Source organism: Cyclopterus lumpus, chromosome 11 (genome assembly GCF_009769545.1).
Source record: "Cyclopterus lumpus isolate fCycLum1 chromosome 11, fCycLum1.pri, whole genome shotgun sequence".
Taxonomy (NCBI): domain Eukaryota; kingdom Metazoa; phylum Chordata; class Actinopteri; order Perciformes; family Cyclopteridae; genus Cyclopterus; species Cyclopterus lumpus.
This window is the reverse complement of record NC_046976.1, coordinates 15,017,389-15,035,244: the sequence shown is the minus strand read 5'-3', so window position 1 is coordinate 15,035,244 and position 17,856 is coordinate 15,017,389. Positions and strand designations below refer to the sequence as shown.

Here is a 17,856-nt window from a genome sequence, read left to right as displayed (position 1 = left end):
AAAGGGAAGAACCCTTCAGGACAGCAACAGAGGAGGATCCCTCTCGCCAGATGGACAGAAGCAATAGATGTCATGTGTACAGAATCAACAGCATTACAGAGTTACATAAACATATATGATATGAATTTATAAATAACGAGTAGTAGGCATGGACCACGATCCAGACCTCCACAATCCATGAAACAGAACATAACAGAAACAGTATCATTCCCTTCTTGTTGTAACTGAACTTGATCATTTCAAGCAAAAATAATTTCTGCCACTACTGGTGTTAACCTTACTCTGCACTTTTTTTCAGTGCTGCTGTCATCTCAGTTTCTGAAAAGTTCATTAAAAAAATGTTGGGCTGTTTCTACTCTTTAGAGGGGGGTGTTAAAGTTAAATGGAGTCTTGCGGAAAAAGGTGGCACCTTCTTTATAATGGTTAATACATCACATGAGGTTCCGTCACAACGACAAAAATACGAGTTTGCCATTGTTATTGTCTCTGTTATTTTATTGCATAGGGATCATATCAGTCTTAACACAAAACATGTAATGCACATTCTCTGAATCATTTCAGTAGTTATAAACATGTTACAGAGTAGAGGGAGGGATTTTTCTGTTTGTTTTTGTATCGTAAAGATTTTCATGCCACGTAACTGGCAGGAGCGTATGCACCTTATTGATGTTTCAATGTTCCTTTCTAATGCAATTATTAACCAAAGAAAGACTACTGTCGGCATTTAAAAAGTGGTGTACATTGAATGGTAATCTCTAAAAGCCACATAAAAGGTTATTTTAAGGATATCCATAAAAGCAGGGAGCATCCTGGAGAGGTCGCCCATCAATCACCGGGCTGACACATCCACATTCACGCCCACATTCACACCTACGGGCAATTTAATGTTGGCAATTGAGCTGACCTGCAATATTTGGACTTGGGGAGAACACCGGAGCACCCGGAGAAAACCATGCAGACACAGGGCATACAAACTCAAGATATTACCTTGATTTATTTTTGTTGAGTTCTAAAGTTGCTGTGTTTCAGATCACAGTATGTACACTTGAGGTGCTTCATGATCTCTTTGGCTTCAAGGCTGTAGGCCACCAACACCCTCCTAATATCCCTGTTCAGGCCCTCTCTAGATAGCCAGGTGATGGGCGGAGCCTCACACAGCATCATTGTAAGTGGTTGGCAAGTTTGTGGCTCAATTCAATTTTGTTCTTTGGGTCCTCGAGGCAATTGGGGCTCTGAAGACTTATTATTTCTTTACCTCCTTTTGCAGCAACACGTGGATATGCTATACCATCTCGTTCTCAAAAGCATGTTTTTTTTTGTGGTGCTGCAGTTTGTCGAAGTTCTTCACCAGGACACTTCTGATGGTGCATTCTTTCACCAAAGCTTAGAAGAGCAGGGTCTTTTTCTCACCAGCTGCTTCCTCACCTGAATGGATGTGCACCATCTTTTCATGAGGTTGCTCTGGAAAAGATGATGCACAGCAGCTTTCCATCTGTTGCATGGAGGAGGAAAGAGGATTCCCTCCAGAGACAACTGGGCTAGAGCTACAGCTAGCCGGTGATTAGCTTGGCCTAAAAATGAAAGCATGGGAAAACAGCCCGTCTCTTTACAAAATCCTCCAAGCGGCACCTCTAAATTTCACTTATCAGCATGTTATATTTTGTTATAGGAGGTCGCCCTCTTGCGGCTAGTTTGCTGCTTCACATCTTTTGTCTAAACATGCAGAGGCCCAGACACACAAAACTGACAACAAAGCGCGAGTGCAGACAAATACAGTCTAATGCGTCTTTTCATGTCACCTCATGTCTATAATTAAAAACATTGTTCATTGTGTAAAATATGTAAACGTGTTCTAGTTGAACCACAAGATACATTTATGAGACATGGCAAATTCTTTCAATGTATTTTATTTCTTCTTGCAGCTAACAAAGACCAGCCTACATAATGCATACACAGGCACTGCCAGACTGGGGACGCCTGCCAAAAGAAAGACAACCGCATTGATCCATGAAGGGTACGGAACTAATGCCAGAGATGGGAACTGCTCCTGTAAACCGCAAAACAGTATAATTTGTTACCACTATATGCTTTACTCTCAACACTTACCATGAACATGTTTGCAATGAGGCTTTATTAAATAAAGAGTCAACAAAAGGGTCGATGCTGTTGCTGAGGTCAGAACTGATACACCCAAATATAAATGTAAAACACAGATTCTACTTGTAGCTTGTGTGCTTACAGAGTTTGGATCCCAGACTAAGTAGGTGAGCTCTTCTTGGGTTTGTGTCACCATGTAGAAAACTAAAATAACCAGAACGATGAGAGGACTAATGAACCTCCATGTAACCTGCCAGAAGATGCCGGGCTTATGTCCGACCATATACTCCAAGTCCTCATTGAACCTGCAACACAAGAAGGTTTTGATTAGCTTTGAAAGGTTTTGAAATGTGAAGTTGAAGACATCCTTGTTACACAGGGTTTAAATAGGTTAGCCATCTTCATAAAGATTTGCTCAATAACACACACAGCACGATGCTACTAATGCTGTATGGTTATTTTGCAGCAAATATCAAGAAGAAAGACAACACAAACCCAGATCAACAATGTGTTGGTATAATAGTCTGAGTAAGCACTAACCTGTCTATACCATAGATGTACACAACAGCTATCATCTCAAACAATCCAATGGTCAGAAGTGGAACTGATCCAGCGAAATTGTCAAAGAGAGTTACCCAATAAAGCCCTGAATGCTGCGCAAACAGGAGACAGATGATGAAGGCGACAGCACACGTTACTCCTGAAACACACGCACAGTAATCAGACAATCAATAAATCCAAGGTTGCAAAGCCAGTATGTAGATTGATTGTACAATGAAAGAGAATACCAGTCACTGCTTCTTGGGGCCATTTTTTAGGTAACAAGTTCAGATCTTTCAGTGGCACCACCACTCCCTCAATGTTGCCAAACAGAGTTGAGATTCCCAAGCAGAGAAGCATGACGAAGAAGAGAACAGACCAGAAAGGAGAGCCGGGCATCTTGGTGATTGCTTCTGTGAAAACAATGAAGGCCAGACCTGTTCCTTCCACTCCCTGCATAAACACAAGTTAGAAACAAAGCAAATAAGAGAAATAAGTTGAATAACTTGGTAATCTGATAGATATTCATCAATATAGCCACCTCACTGAGAAGTGTCTGCATGTCACAGGTTTTGATATCCAATCCAAGAACAGTATCAGGATAGGAGCTGTTGAGATGATTAAGGGCTGTCTCGTAGTTGCTTGTAGTGATGTTGTCTTCAGGAAGGTCAAAGGCATTTAATAATGTCAGGATGTTACTAGAGAGAAAACATGTCATAGATTAGTGGAATTCAGATGTTTCAAGTTTAAGTCACTTAAAAGTTATACCTTCCTAGGGTTACCGTATTCCATGAAAAACAAATGCAATAAATGTAGCTCATAAAGCTTCAGTAGTACTGGCTACTCACTCACTGATACAGGTGTCATATTTCTCTGTGGCTCTGAAGCCAATGATGGTGTAGGTGACTGTGGCAGCATAGATGGAGGTGAAGCCAGTTATTGCTGTCAGGATCACAGCATCTTGAACGCAGTTGTTGCTTGGAAAACAGGGGAAAAAGCAAAAGATTTAAGACAAAGCTTGTTTGAGAATGGCTACTATCTAGTGACCGGGCTTCTATAAATGTCTCTTACTGAACAGGGTTGTAGCTTGAGAAGGAGATGAGGCCTCCCCAAGCTAAGCTAAAGGCATAAAAGACCTGGGCACCTGCATCCAACCAAGTCTTTGGGTTGATCAACTCATTGACCTGCAAGATTGAGGGGTACATTGTGACGTGGCTCTGTTCGTTATATCATTGGCTTTATTTACGATAACGATTTGAAGCATACGTCTGGTGTGAAGAGGAACTTTATTCCACTCAGGGAGCCTTTAAGAGTCAGTCCACGGATCAGGAAGATGGCCAGCACTATGTACGGTAGGATGGCCGTGACGTACACCGCCTGAGGTCATGAGAAAGAAACATGATTACATTATTTGAACAATGGTGATTCAAGCAAGCCTATTGTTTTTGTGAAGCTTTGGCAAACCTTGCCTGAAGTTCCGATCCCCCGTATGTAGCAGACACACATGACTGTCCAGGCTGCTAGCAGGCAGAGTACTATGGGCCAGTGGATTCCTCCAGAGTCGGCTATAGAGGTCGAACTATTCAAAGTCACTCGGTAAAAATAGTAATCCACAGTGGAGCTCCTTTGACACTCTGGAACAAATCCTGAAGGGGCAAGAAACAGTCATCTGTAAGTGTACAAGTCTACATCTGCATACCAGTAGAGTTTGAGTGCTTCATGAGCATCTCTGTGTGTGTATTAAAATACCTGTGCCATTGTCATTGAGAGGACACTGGGTCCAAGGCAGTGGGTCTTGAAAGGAATTGAAGAGATACCACAGGATCCAGGCTATTAAGGTGTTGTAGTAAAGTCCAACCAATAAGGAAACCAGCATGGATGCTATACCTGATCAACGAAATCATTATCTGATGTTATTATATTGCCTCTGCTTTGGAAGATTTGTGACAGAGCCTATTTTACTAACCAACACCAGTCAGATAAGGGTTGATGGCTCTCCACACTCCCACGCTGCCTTTCCTGAGACGCTGGCCGATGGCAAACTCCAATAGCAGGAGAGGCATTCCTTCCAGCACCAGCAGAATCAGGTAGGGAATCAAAAATGCACCTGAAAAATGTCGTAGGTATGATCAGAAGTACAAGTACAAATCTATAGATAATGTTGCATTTATTCCAGTAATATATCTTGTTCACCATCAATAATATAATGCTTTTCTATCACAGATTGCTGAACTGAGTACAATAGTACTTCTGCAGTAAAATAACTCCTTCAAGAGAAAATCAAATTGAAAGGTATAAAAATACCCAAAAGCTGCAGGCTATTCATTAGTCTTCAACCACACTATAATGGATAATCATTCAAGAATTGACTGTCCATAAACATAAGATTACCCTTCATTTTTTTTATCTGAGTTTACCTCCTCCATGAGTCTGACACAAGTAAGGGAATCGCCACACATTGCCGATCCCAATGCAGAAGCCCACACAGGTGAGCATGTACTGGGTTTTGTTGTCCCACTTGGGCCTGTCCCCTTCCTCCTTCTCCATCCTGTCCAGATCCTCATGAGAAAGGATCCTATTATCCAGTCCCGGGTTAGGGAATACCAGTCTCATGGTCACCCTCCTGAAGCTGGGACGTTACACTGGCGTTCGTGGAAGTCAAAGTGAGCTTACTGTCACCCTGCAATTCTGAAAGACGTTTATGATCTTTTACTTTATCTGATGCAATTCAATGATAAGCCAAAGCACACTCTGTACTTCTGATTTTACACTACCAGTTAGTCAACCAGTTTAAAAATACATTATACAAATACTGCCACTGTTTAGTTACGAGGTAGGTAACACTGTCTCTTCACAACAAGAAGATCCTGTTAAAGGGAGCACTCCACCCGTTGATTCTCTTCCATGGTCATATTGTAGTGTGGCCCTGAGGCTGATAATGAAGCAGATAGCCATTGCAGACTGAGGTACAGGCATTGCTGATGACTTTAAGAACAGACTCCTGCTCACAGTTGTTGGTCCAATAATATTACAAAGGGTATGTGAGAACTGTTAAACAGAGAGTTTCCCAAATTGCCTCTAACTGCACAGCCTGCAGTTGCTTACTTAATAGATTTTCACCTGGAGAAAGCGATGAGACATCCAAGGGGAAGAACACCTGTGCACCTGCCTTCAACCACATCACAGGATTTATTTAACCAAGGCTGGATTACGAACTGGGCAACGTGGGAAACTGTCCCAGGGGCCCAGAACTCTAGATGCACCCAATAAAGTTGCATTTCAACTGGTTGTTCAAATGTATTTGCTGCTTTGTTTGGGGTCCAGCACTAAAACACAACACCTGAACTGATGAGGGCCTCAAGGTGGGTCCTGCTTCATTATCTAATCTTGAGGCCCAACCTTGAATTGGGTATTTGTGTTGAATGCTAGTTTTAGAGCTTCATTAGTTTAATTTTGTGCATTCATGTTGTCTATTCATGTTGTCTATTGGTCTGCACGGTGGTGTAGTGGCTTGCAATGTCACCTCACAGCATGAGGTGCCAGGATTAGATCCCCGATCCCTGGTGGGCCCTTTGTGAGGATTTTGCACGTTATCCGCGTTGCAGCGTGGGTTTCCAGCTAGGACCCAGGTTGATGACATATAGAGGGCCCGGGAATAGAATTGTAGCTCACAGTGTCCACCAGGGAACCCAAAGGCCTATTATGGACACCTGCCCACATCCTGATTCAGGATCAGACGACAGTTGAGGCAGAAGTAAAACACAGCCGCTGCCAACCGCAACCTCGGCCTGCCCTAATGAGTCCCACAGAGGATGAGGTGAATCGATCATCTGGACCCAGAGACCAACAAGAAAAGGGGGGCTTTGATAAGAAGTTTGAATATGTACGTGCTTCGCGGGGGATAGTCTGACGTAGGAACGGAAAATATATAAAACTGTACAGGATCATTTGTTGAGAAATGAAGTACGGCTAAAACGAAGAAACCCAGCTGTCTTTTGTGTGATGATATAGTTCAAGAGTAAATATACACATTTTGTCCTGAAAAGAGTTTAACAATCAGCATCTTTACCAGACTCTGGTGATGAAGACAGTAGATTCTGATGAAGACATGTTGTTGAAACGTTCCAGACTTTAGTCAGATCATGAGGCTGATGTTTTATTTTTAAAAATGGAAATGTTTATGACATTTAACTACACAGATGAGTCCTCAATATTGATAAACTCCCTAAAGAGTATTTTTTTAAATTATGTCATATATAATTATTTTTCCCAATGCCCAGTAACATTGTAGCTATACCCAGTAATTATTAAATAGGTACTCAGTAATTTTAAACAATGGTTTCAGGTTAGTATATATAGTCCTTCTTCAATATACAATTGTTAACCCATTCACTTGTTCCCTAACCTATTTCCTTCTTCCCTTGTACCTTGACAACTGAGAGGTATACATTTGTGAATCATTGGAGGGTAATATTAGGCTGTTGCATCAAGTGCATTCATTGAGCAAGAGGCAAAGTTCAGTTCGCCTGGAACATACATCAATAAAACGTCTGTAATTAGTATTAGTTATCAAGTTACTTATTGTTAGGTATTGTGGTATTTCATACATCATGTATTCAAACTACACGCTACAGACGTCATTCCATTGCGGCTTATAATATCTTTACAAATTAATATCAATCTACAATAAAAAATTACTATGATTGAATGAAGTACAACTGAGTGCTTGAATAAGGTATTTATTATTCTAGTAATAGCAGTCAGTTAACATCTAAACTGTTACAGTCATATAAACATTGCTGTGTGATGTCTCCCTCTCTTGGCAAATGTGTTGCCCTACATCTTCTGCTTGTTTAAACATTGATACAAAAAGCGATTGCCGTGGCATTAATTTATAGAGCATTGAGCTCTCAGGGCCACGGGTGTAAAACCTTGATGGAACAGTCAGCTGCCTTGTCTTAAAATTTGAAGAGGTCCAATACAACAAGATATCATATTAGCAGGCTATGAGTACATTTGAGTATAATGATACGGCAGCATTACATTTGCACAAAACACACAACATATGATCAGAACTATGAATACTTTACCTGAATGCATCAATATTACATCAGTATTGTACTTTAAGATTCATGCATTTTGTTGTATTCTGAAACGTATGCTTTTTAAACAGTTTAGGACTTTTTTGCCACTGTTTTTTTGCAGCAAATAAAAAACAGCCAACATAATGCATACACAGGCACTGCAAGACTGGGGACGCCCGCCAGAAGAAAAATGATCACGTTGATCCATGAGGGGTACGGTACTGATGCCAGAGACGGGAATTCCTCCTGTAGACCAGAAAACAGTATGATTAGTGCATTTGGTATAGAGTGGCTGTCCAACAATTGCTGACGTATGGTTATAGACTGACTAGTTGTTTATGATATGTTGCAACACAAAGTGTGTGTGCTTACAGAGTTTGGATCCCAGACTAAGTAGGTGAGCTCTTCTTGGACTTGTGTCACCATGTAGAAAACTAAAATAACCAGAACGATGAGAGGACTAATGAACCTCCATGTAACCTGCCAGAAGATGCCGGGCTTATGTCCGACCATGAACTCCAAGTCCTCATTGAACCTGCAACACAAGAAGGTTTTGATCAGCTTTGACAATTTTTGAAATGTGTCATGACGTGATCCATGTTACACTGGACGATCACACAGGCCCAACCTTATGCTGCTCATGCTGTATGGTTATTTGCAGCACATATCAAGGAGAATGATAACAAAAACATATTTGCTAGAATAGTCTGAATAAGTACTAACCTATCTATACCGTAGATGTACACAACAGCTATCATCTCAAACAATCCAATGGTCAGAAGTGGAACTGATCCAGCGAAATTGTCAAAGAGAGTTACCCAATAAAGCCCTGAATGCAGCGCAAACAGGAGACAGATGATGAAGGCGACAGCGCATGTTACTCCTGAAACACACGCACACAAAAACAAGGCAATTGTGTTAAAACATAAGCCAGAGACCAACACCAAAGATGTTTAATTAGGGGATAAACAATTGATTGAGTTGATTATTAAAACAAAATTACCAGTGAGTAATTCATGTGGCCATTTTTTAGGGAATACATTCAGATCTTTCAATGGCATCACCACTCCCTCAATGTTGCCAAACAGAGTTGAGAGTCCCAAGCAGAGAAGCATGACGAAGAAGAGAACAGACCAGAAAGGAGAGCCGGGCATCTTGGTGATTGCTTCTGTGAACACAATGAAGGCCAGACCTGTTCCTTTCACTCCCTGCATAAACACAAGTTAGAAACAAAGCATATAACAGAAATAACTTAATAAGATAAATAAGTTGAATAACTTGGTAATCTGATAGATATTCATCAATATAGCCACCTCACTGAGAAGTGTCTGTATGTCACAGGTGTTGATGTCCAATCCAAGAACAGTATCTGGATAGGAGTTGTTGAGATGAATAAGAGCTGCCTCGTAGTTGCTTGTAGTGATGTTGTCTTCAGGAAGGTCAAATGCATTTAATAGTGTCAGGATGTTACTAGGGAGAAAATATGTAACAGATTAGTAATTTAACACTACTTTACTTAAATGTACCTGAAGGAATGAATTCAGATTGTTCAAGTCTATGTGAATACAAAACTCACATGCCCATCCATGCATTGAAAGAGTTAGCTAACTGGTTACTGTAATCATCACTAAAAAGTGAGTGACTCACTACTACTGCGATGTAAAAGGTGGGGGACATCTGGAGACCTTCCTTTATCCAGAAATGCATGTCGAAGTTTAGCTAGAGCCCTTCCATTTATGTCCCACTGGCTAGCTAATTGCACCTGCTCTGATGGAGTTGTTACCACCGAGCGTCAGAATTAAGGCAAATTGTACTTAGTGGGCAAATAATGGAATTACAATTTTATAACGTTTTTTCCCCCGACAGACTTACATTGGAAAAGTGACGTGTGTAACTCAGCAATACATTTTTTTGGTGAATAAACTTCCCATTACTAGCACATGAATAGCCCTTATTAAAATCATAAGGTCCTAATACTGATAAAATGCACTAATAGCTGAATCGAGTTATCATGCCGAGACCCATCTTGTGCAGCATTGAAGCGCTAGGATTGGCCAGTCATCCATCCAGTGGTACTGGTGACGGGATTTGTTAGGGTCATATGCCCTGGCCAATGGGCTATCCTGACCCTAACTACTCAAGCCTAACCTATCATATTGTCTCTGCCTCAACCAGCTACACAGGGTGGGTCTCACCAAGAAAAGCAGTGGGATTCCTAATAACGCATGACTGAGGCCCAGAACGAGTCTGGACTGCAGAAAGCTTGACAGATATATGCCAGGCAGACACACATTTTACAACCTCGTAGCTAAACTGAATGACGCTAGCTGGGGAGACTTATTGGCAAAGTGGCTACTTGTGTCCAGAACAATGGCTGCAACATTGTGACTGCTAACTCTCCCGGGCGAGTGAGCTGGGGATTGCCTATTTGGAGCAGCTGGCGATAATGATGGATTCAACCTGTTTGTATAACGGGTTATTGTTGCAGTTGGGCAACTTGTTAGGCACTTCCACCACGGCACTAATCTTAACTGAACAATTCTACACACCTCCACCAAGTTTAATGAAAATCCATAATAATCCATCTGACAAACAGACAGACTAACAAACAAAGTCGTAACTCTTATGGGTATGTGAGTGAAGAGTATGATTTACAGATGGACCAACAGCATTTTGATGTTTGGAAATTTCTTGTAACGGAAAAAAAGAAGGCCCACTTAATTTGTTCAAGTCCCAAACATGTTGAAATCCACATCATGCGAATACTCACTCGCTGATACAGTTGTCATATTGCTCTGTAGCTCTAAAGCCAATGATGGAGTAGGTCACTGTTGCAGCATAGATTGAGGTCAGGCCAGTTATGACTGACAAGATCACAGCATCTTGTACGCAGTTGTTGCTTGGAAAAAGAAATAAGCAAAAAAACAGACAAACGTTGACTTTGGGTCTGAGAATGGCTATTACCTCTTTTCAATAAAAGTAAGCAAAGTGAGACTTGAACTTCAAATTAACAACCATAGGACCTTTCAATGTCTCTTACTGAACAGGGTTGTAGCTTGAGAAGGAGATGAGGCCTCCCCAACCCAAACCAAAGGAATAGAAGACCTGGGCACCTGCATCCAGCCAAGTTGTTGGTTTAATCAACTCATTCACCTGCAGGAGCAAGGTATACATTGTGATGTGGCTTTGAGCAATGAGATATAACTTTTCTATCAAGATTTGAAACATACGTCTGGTGTGAAGAGGAACTTTAATCCACTCAGGGAGCCTTTAAGAGTCAGTCCACGGATCAGGAAGATGGCCAGCACTATGTACGGCAGAATGGCCGTGACGTACACTGCCTGAGGTCATGAAAACAAAACATTGAATTATAGATAATGGACATCGTTTTAAAAAAAATGTTTTTTTATATTTTCTTACTATCTCATTATTATGAGATACTATCTCATTATTTCGACTTAGTGTCCGACTGAATGCAGGGCGTAACAGAGCAGAGAAGGGACGCATGGTGAAGAAACAGTGAAGCAGGTGAAGTAAAGATACGGTTTGAGTTAACACTACTCTTGTCACGAGTAAAACCTCCCAAGACACTGCGGTGAAAATAGCGTAACATATCGCTATTCTGCATGGAGTTGAGCGGCCGTTAGCCTCCTCTCATTGGCTTTTACCTGCAGAGGTTATAGTGCTGTTACAGTGACAAGAGTAGTGTTAACTCAAACCGTATCTTTACTTCACCTGCTTCACTGTTTCTTCACCATGCGTCCCTTCTCTGCTCCGCCCCACATTCAGTCAGACACTAAGTCGAAATAATGAGATAGTATCTCATTATAATGAGATAGTAAGTCGAAATAATGAGATAGTATCTCATTATAATGAGATAGTATCTCATTATTATGATTTACAGGATCCTAATTTTTTTCTTACAGTGTTGGAAATGGGCTTCCATACAATACTCTGTATCCAAAGAGTTTTGAAGGTGTTTTTCTTTTTACCCTCTCAAAAACCAAACATACAAGATCAGTTTGAGGAATGGATTCAACAGTATATCCATCTGCTCTAACTAACATAAGCTGAAGCATTCGCATGTCCAGCTAACAAGCTGCGTATTGACAAATAATCTGGCGTATTTATATTGAGAGCCCTGCTTGTCAACCACTGTCTGAAATAGGACCTATTGTTTTGACAATGACTAGCCTAAATCTGTTACCACTATAAACTGTATGTACTTTGTGAGAACAGAAAGGTAGAGCAACAGTAATTCCAGTTGGCAGGGCTTAGCTAATGGTCAATTTACTGTCAGTTGAACTAGGTTCAAACAAACCTTGCCTGAAGTGCCAATGCCCCGTATGCAGCAGACTGCAATGACTGTCCAGGCTGCAAGCAGGCAGAGTACTATGGGCCAGTGGATTCCTCCAGAGTCGGCTATAGAGGCCGAACTATTCAAAGTCACTCGGTAAAAATAGTAATCCACAGTGGAGCTCCCTTGACACTCTGGAACAAATCCTGAAGGGTAAAGAAATAATCATCTGTAAGTGTACACGTCTACATCGGCGTACCAGTAGAGTTTGAGTGCTTCATGAGCATTTCTGTGTGTGTATTAAAATACCTGTGCCATTGTCATTGAGAGGACACTGGGTCCAAGGCAGTGGGTCTTGAAAGGAATTGAAGAGATACCACAGGATCCAGGCTACTATGGTGTTGTAGTAAAGTCCAATCAATAAGGAAACCAGCATGGATGCTATACCTGATCAATGAAATCATTAACTGATGTTATTATATTGCCTCTGCTTTGGAAGATTTGTGACAGTGACTATTTTACTAACCAACACCAGTCAGATAAGGGTTGATGGCTCTCCACACTCCCACACTGCCTTTCCTGAGACGCTGGCCGATAGCAAACTCCAACAGCAGGAGAGGCATTCCTTCCAGCACCAGCAGAATCAGGTAGGGAATCAAAAACGCACCTGAAAAATGTATGTTATAAGTGGTTGGGAGGTTGAAAACGTTAGAATTCTAATGAAGGTTTTTTATTTGGAAAATGTACAAATCTCACTTAAGGAACAGGAAACTGGACATTGCAGCGTTAATTGCACGTATCTGATCCAAGCTAACAGCAACCGTCGTGGCCTTTTTTTGATAGGCAACGGGGTCACAACAGTGAGTGTTAGGGTTATTAATGTTACAGGTGCAGTGATCTAATATGTTGCACTGTCTCTTTAACAGGTTGCCTCTTTTCTTTGTGGTAATTCTACCGTTAAAATTAATTGATCCGTCGTTCCAAGACATTCTCAATCCGAATTTATCAAATATCGACGGTTGGTCAATGACCCTAAGCTTCAAACTACGACCGTCTAGGTTCCCTTCTTGCGTTGGTTTTTGGAGGTGTAAGGGCACACATAGCGTCTTTTCAAAATAAGCTTTGGTCTTCAGGGGAAGGCAACAACACCACTTAAGGGGAGAAGAGTGTGGTTGATGTTAACTTGACTCACATTTCACACTAAAATATCTAAACTACAGGATGGATTGCCAAACTAGTTTTTGCTCACATTCATGGTTCCCAGAGGACAAATCCTATTGACTTTTGTCAAAGGCAAAGTTTATAAACACAGATTTTTAATACAATTTAGTGATTTGTTAAATACAATTTCAAAAACACTGCAGACTAAAATGTGTCATTATTATTTAACAATCAGCATATTGTCACATTACTGTGACTCATGACATGGACTATGGACAGTGGTTTTAACCGTATTGGCATGAAGCCTTTTGTTAACAATTCACAGAAACACAACAATCTATCTCTTCCAGCAGTATGCATGCCTTTGAAAACCTGTCCCACTTCCTGTGGCTCAATCACAATGACCCACTAAACACACAACACAGACATAAGCACAGTGAATTAATTAGTTCAGTTTCAACCGCAACCAATATACAGCTCTGTCTGTAGCTCACATGTCAGGGTAAAGGTTAGCTATAAAGGGATCTTACTCTTAAGAATCATTAATGTAACTCAATGGTGATTTAATGACACTCTGGTGTAGCCTTGAATGAGTGATGTATTTAACTTCCCTTCACTTATAGGTCTTACTGAATGGTGATGTTATTGAAAAACAAATAGTTAAGTTCTTAGTTTAGATATTTGAGATTATATAGAAATACGCCGTGACATGAATTCCCAAAAGATAACTAAAATTCACTCCTAGGTACCTCAACCACACTAATTTGTCAAACACTCATGTGACAACTTTGTCTTACCTCCTCCATGAGTCTGACACAAGTAAGGGAATCGCCACACGTTACCGAGCCCAATGCAGAAGCCCACACAGGTGAGCATGTACTGGGCTTTGTTGTCCCACTTGGGCCTGTCCCCTGTCTCCTTCTCCATCCTGTCCAGATCCTCATGAGTAGGGATCCTATTATCCAGTCCCGGGTTAGGAAATACCAGTCTCATGGTCACCCTACTGAAGCTGAGAAGTTACACTGTCGTTCGTGGAAGTCCAAGTGAGCACTTAAGTGTCACCCTGCAACTCTGAACGACGTTTATGATCTTTTACTTTATCTGGTGCAAATAACAGATAAGCCAAAGCACACTCTCTGCACTGTTTTTACACTACCAGTTTAATAATACATTATGAAATTATAGCGGCGATCCAATCCTGGATTAGGAAGTACCAGTCTCAGAACGATACCCTGTGCTGAAGCAAAGAAGGGTCAAATCCTAATCTCCACCCTTATTCTTTGAAGGCGGCTGAAAACTGTCAGTTTTTTGGCAACGCCCCCTGATGATGTTGCCTGCTCTCATCTGCTTTCACTTCGTGGCGCAGTTCAACTCAAACAAACCTAATTGTCTGTATGATCCATAAGGAGCACTAAGCAATCCTGTAAGAAGTTTATGATCTTTACCTTTTATCCGTTGCTGGCCATATATAAGCCAAGTGCAAACTCAGTCATTCAGCCAAATGCAGAATTGGTTTCCAAAATGTACCCTGATGATAAGGAGCCCACAGACTGAAGCTACCTTGCCCGGACAAGGGAAACCGGGGCACCCTCCCGGAGCCAGACCCAGGAGGGAAGCTCGTTGACGAGCGTCTGGTGGCCGGGCTTTCGCCCATGGGGCCCGGTCGGGCTCAGCCCGAAAAAACATCATGGAGCAGCAGTCACCCTGTGGACCCACCACCCGCAGGGAGAATTATCGGGGTCGGGTGCTATGTAGACCGGGCGGCGGGGCCGATCGCTGGCGGCATAGACTAGCTCTAGGGACGTGGAACGTCACCTCACTAGCGGGGAAAGAGCCGGAGCTGGTGCAGGAGGTGGAGCGGTACCAGCTAGATATAGTTGGGCTCACCTCCACGCACAGCATGGGCTCTGGAACCAAGCTCCTGGAGAAGGGTTGGACTTTGTCCTTTTCTGGAGTTGCTCAGGGTGAGAGGCGCCGGGCGGGAGTGGGGATACTCACGAGCCCCCGGCTGAGCGCCGCTGTGTTGGAGTTTTCCCCGGGGAACGAGAGGGTCGCCTCCCTGCGCCTACGGGTTGCGGGGAGTAAGGCTCTGACTGTTGTTTGTGCTTATGCGCCGGTGGCAGGGGTCCTGGAAAGGGCGCCACCTGCCGACTCCATAGTTCTCCTTGGAGACTTCAACGCTCACGTGGGCAATGACAGAGAAACCTGGCGGGGCGTGATTGGGAGGAACGGCTTGCCCGATCTGAACCCGAATGGTGTTTTGTTGTTGGACTTCTGTGCTAGCCACAGTTTGTCCATAACGAACACCATGTTCGAACATAAGGTGGCTCATAAGTGTACCTGGTACCAGAACACCTTAGGCCTGAGATCAATGATCGACTTTGTAATCGTATCATCTGATCTGCGGCCGTATGTCTTGGACACTCGGGTGAAGAGAGGAGCAGAGCTGTGAACTGATCACCACCTGGTGGTGAGTTGGATCAGATGGCGGGGGACTCGGCTAGAAAGACCTGGCAAGCCCAAACGTGTAGTGAGGGTGAACTGGGAACGTCTGGCAGAGGATCCTGTCCGGGAGGTCTTCAACTCCCACCTCCGGAAGAACTTCTCACAAATCCCGAGGGAGGCTGGGGACATGGAATCCGAGTGGACCTTGTTCAAAGCCTCTATTGTGGACGCGGCTGCTCGGGGCTGTGGCCGGAAGGTCATCAGTGCCTGTCGTGGCGGCAACCCGAGAACCCGGTGGTGGACACCGGAGGTGAGGGAAGCCGTCAAACTGAAGAAGGAGGCCTTTCGGGCCTGGCTGGCCCAGGGGTCTCCTGAAGCAGCTGACGGGTACCGGCGGGCCAAAAGGGCTGCAGCGGCGATGGTCGCGGAGGCTAAAACTCGGGCATGGGAGGAGTTCGGGGAGGCCATGGAGAAGGACTTTCGGTTGGCCTCAAGGAAGTTCTGGCAAACCATCCGACGGCTCAGGAAGGGAAAGCAGGGTCTACCCCAGGCTGTTCTCAGCAGGGGGGGGGGAACTGCTGACCCGGACTGGGGACATCGTCGGGCGGTGGAAAGAGCACTTTGAGGAACTCCTAAACCCGGCCAACATGTCCCCCGGAGAGGGGGCAGCGCCGGAAGACTTTGGGGTGGATTCACCCATATCCCTGGCAGAGGTCGCTAAGGTAGTCAAAAAGCTCCTTGGTGGCAAGGCGCCAGGGGTGGATTAGATCCGCCCTGAGATGCTGAAAGCGCTGGACATTGTTGGGCTGTCTTGGTTGACACGCCTTTTCAGTGTCGCATGGGGGTCGGGAACAGTGCCCATGGACTGGCAGACCGGGGTGGTGGTTCCCATCTTCAAGAAGGGGGACCGGAGAGTGTGCTTGAACTATCGTGGTATCACACTGCTCAGCCTCCCGGGAAAAGCTTAATGCCAGGGTGCTGGAGAGGAGGCTCCGACCGCTTGTCGAACCTCAGATTCAAGACTCGCAAGATTACTGGAGGGGTCCTGGGAGTTTGCCCAACCAGTTTACATGTGCTTTGTAGACCTGGAGAAGGCTTTCGACCGGATCCCTCTGGGTTTTTTGTGGGGGGTGCTGTGGGAGTATGGGGTGCCGGACCCGTTGGCACGGGCCATCCGGTCTCCGTACGCCTGCAGTAGGAGCTGTGTTCGTCTCCTCGGTAGTAAGTCAGACACGTTCCCGGTGGGTGTTGGCCTCCGCCAGGGCTGCCCTTTATCACCGGTCCTGTTCGTGACCTTCATGGACAGGATATCTAGGCGCAGCCAGGGGGCGGAGAGGATCCGGTTCGGGAGTCTCGGGATCGCCTCTCTGCTGTTTGCGGATGATGTGGTCCTGTTTGCCTCCTCGGACCGTGACCTCCAGCATTCACTGGGGCGTTTTGCAGCCGAGTGCGAAGCGGCAGGGATGAGAGTTAGCACCTCCAAATCTGAGGCCATGGTGCTCAGTTCAAGTATCTCGGGGTCTTGTTCACGAGTGAGGGTAAGATCGACAGGCGGATCGGTGCGGCTGCAGCAGTAAAACAGGCGCTGTACCGGTGCGTCTTGGTGAAGAGGGAGCTGAGCCGGAAGGCAAAGCTCTCCATTTACTGGTCGGTCTACGTTCCAACCCTCACCTATGGTCACGAACTCTGCGTTGTGACCGAAAGAACGAGATCTCGGATACAAGCGGCCGAAATGAGATTCCTCCGTAGGGTGGCCGGGCACCTCCAACTGGTAGGAGGCCCCGGGGAAGACCAAGGACACGCTGGAGGGATTATATCTCCCGGCTGGCCTTGGAACGCCTCGGGATCCCCCAGAATGAGCTGGAAAGTGTTGCGGGTGAGAGGGAGGCCTGGGTCTGCCTGCTGAACCTGCTGCCACCGCGACCCGACCCCGGATAAGCGGGTGATAATGGATGGATGGATGGATGGTTTCCAAAATGTAAAAGTAGTAATTGTTATGCTTAATCATTCACCTAATTTGTCTTAAAAAAAGAGGGAAAGGTTGCCATTGCTTTCTTAATTTGTTACTAAAGTGTTTTATTTCAAAGAAGTGTATTCATAATCATTGACAGTGTTAAGACCAGGGATGTAGAAAGATAATTGGATACAGCATTGGAAAATTCCTGCCTATGAAAGTTGCTCGTTGGCGCATAAAGCAAAAAGACTGCAGATTATTCAGATAAGAATTACCCA

The 17,856-nt window shown here is 44.0% G+C and overlaps 2 protein-coding genes across 2 annotated transcripts; both read right to left on the bottom strand.

The window, feature by feature from the left end:
- Positions 1-1,906: 1,906 nt before the first annotated feature.
- Positions 1,907-5,250, bottom strand: LOC117738948 (sodium-dependent neutral amino acid transporter B(0)AT1-like). The gene is made up of 12 exons (XM_034545145.1): positions 5,055-5,250; positions 4,604-4,744; positions 4,387-4,524; positions 4,102-4,283; positions 3,904-4,014; positions 3,709-3,821; positions 3,486-3,614; positions 3,179-3,335; positions 2,886-3,090; positions 2,638-2,797; positions 2,240-2,402; positions 1,907-2,047 (listed from the first exon to the last, which is right to left on the bottom strand). Exons 1-12 carry the CDS (start codon positions 5,248-5,250, stop codon positions 1,907-1,909), a joined length of 1,836 nt encoding a protein of 611 aa, XP_034401036.1.
- Positions 5,251-7,811: 2,561 nt separating this feature from the next.
- Positions 7,812-14,172, bottom strand: LOC117739185 (sodium-dependent neutral amino acid transporter B(0)AT1-like). The gene is made up of 12 exons (XM_034545482.1): positions 13,977-14,172; positions 12,545-12,685; positions 12,328-12,465; positions 12,043-12,224; positions 10,952-11,062; positions 10,762-10,874; positions 10,492-10,620; positions 9,035-9,191; positions 8,725-8,929; positions 8,445-8,604; positions 8,094-8,256; positions 7,812-7,967 (listed from the first exon to the last, which is right to left on the bottom strand). The coding sequence occupies exons 1-12, from the start codon at positions 14,170-14,172 to the stop codon at positions 7,812-7,814; spliced, it is 1,851 nt and encodes a 616-aa protein (XP_034401373.1).
- Positions 14,173-17,856: the final 3,684 nt, after the last annotated feature.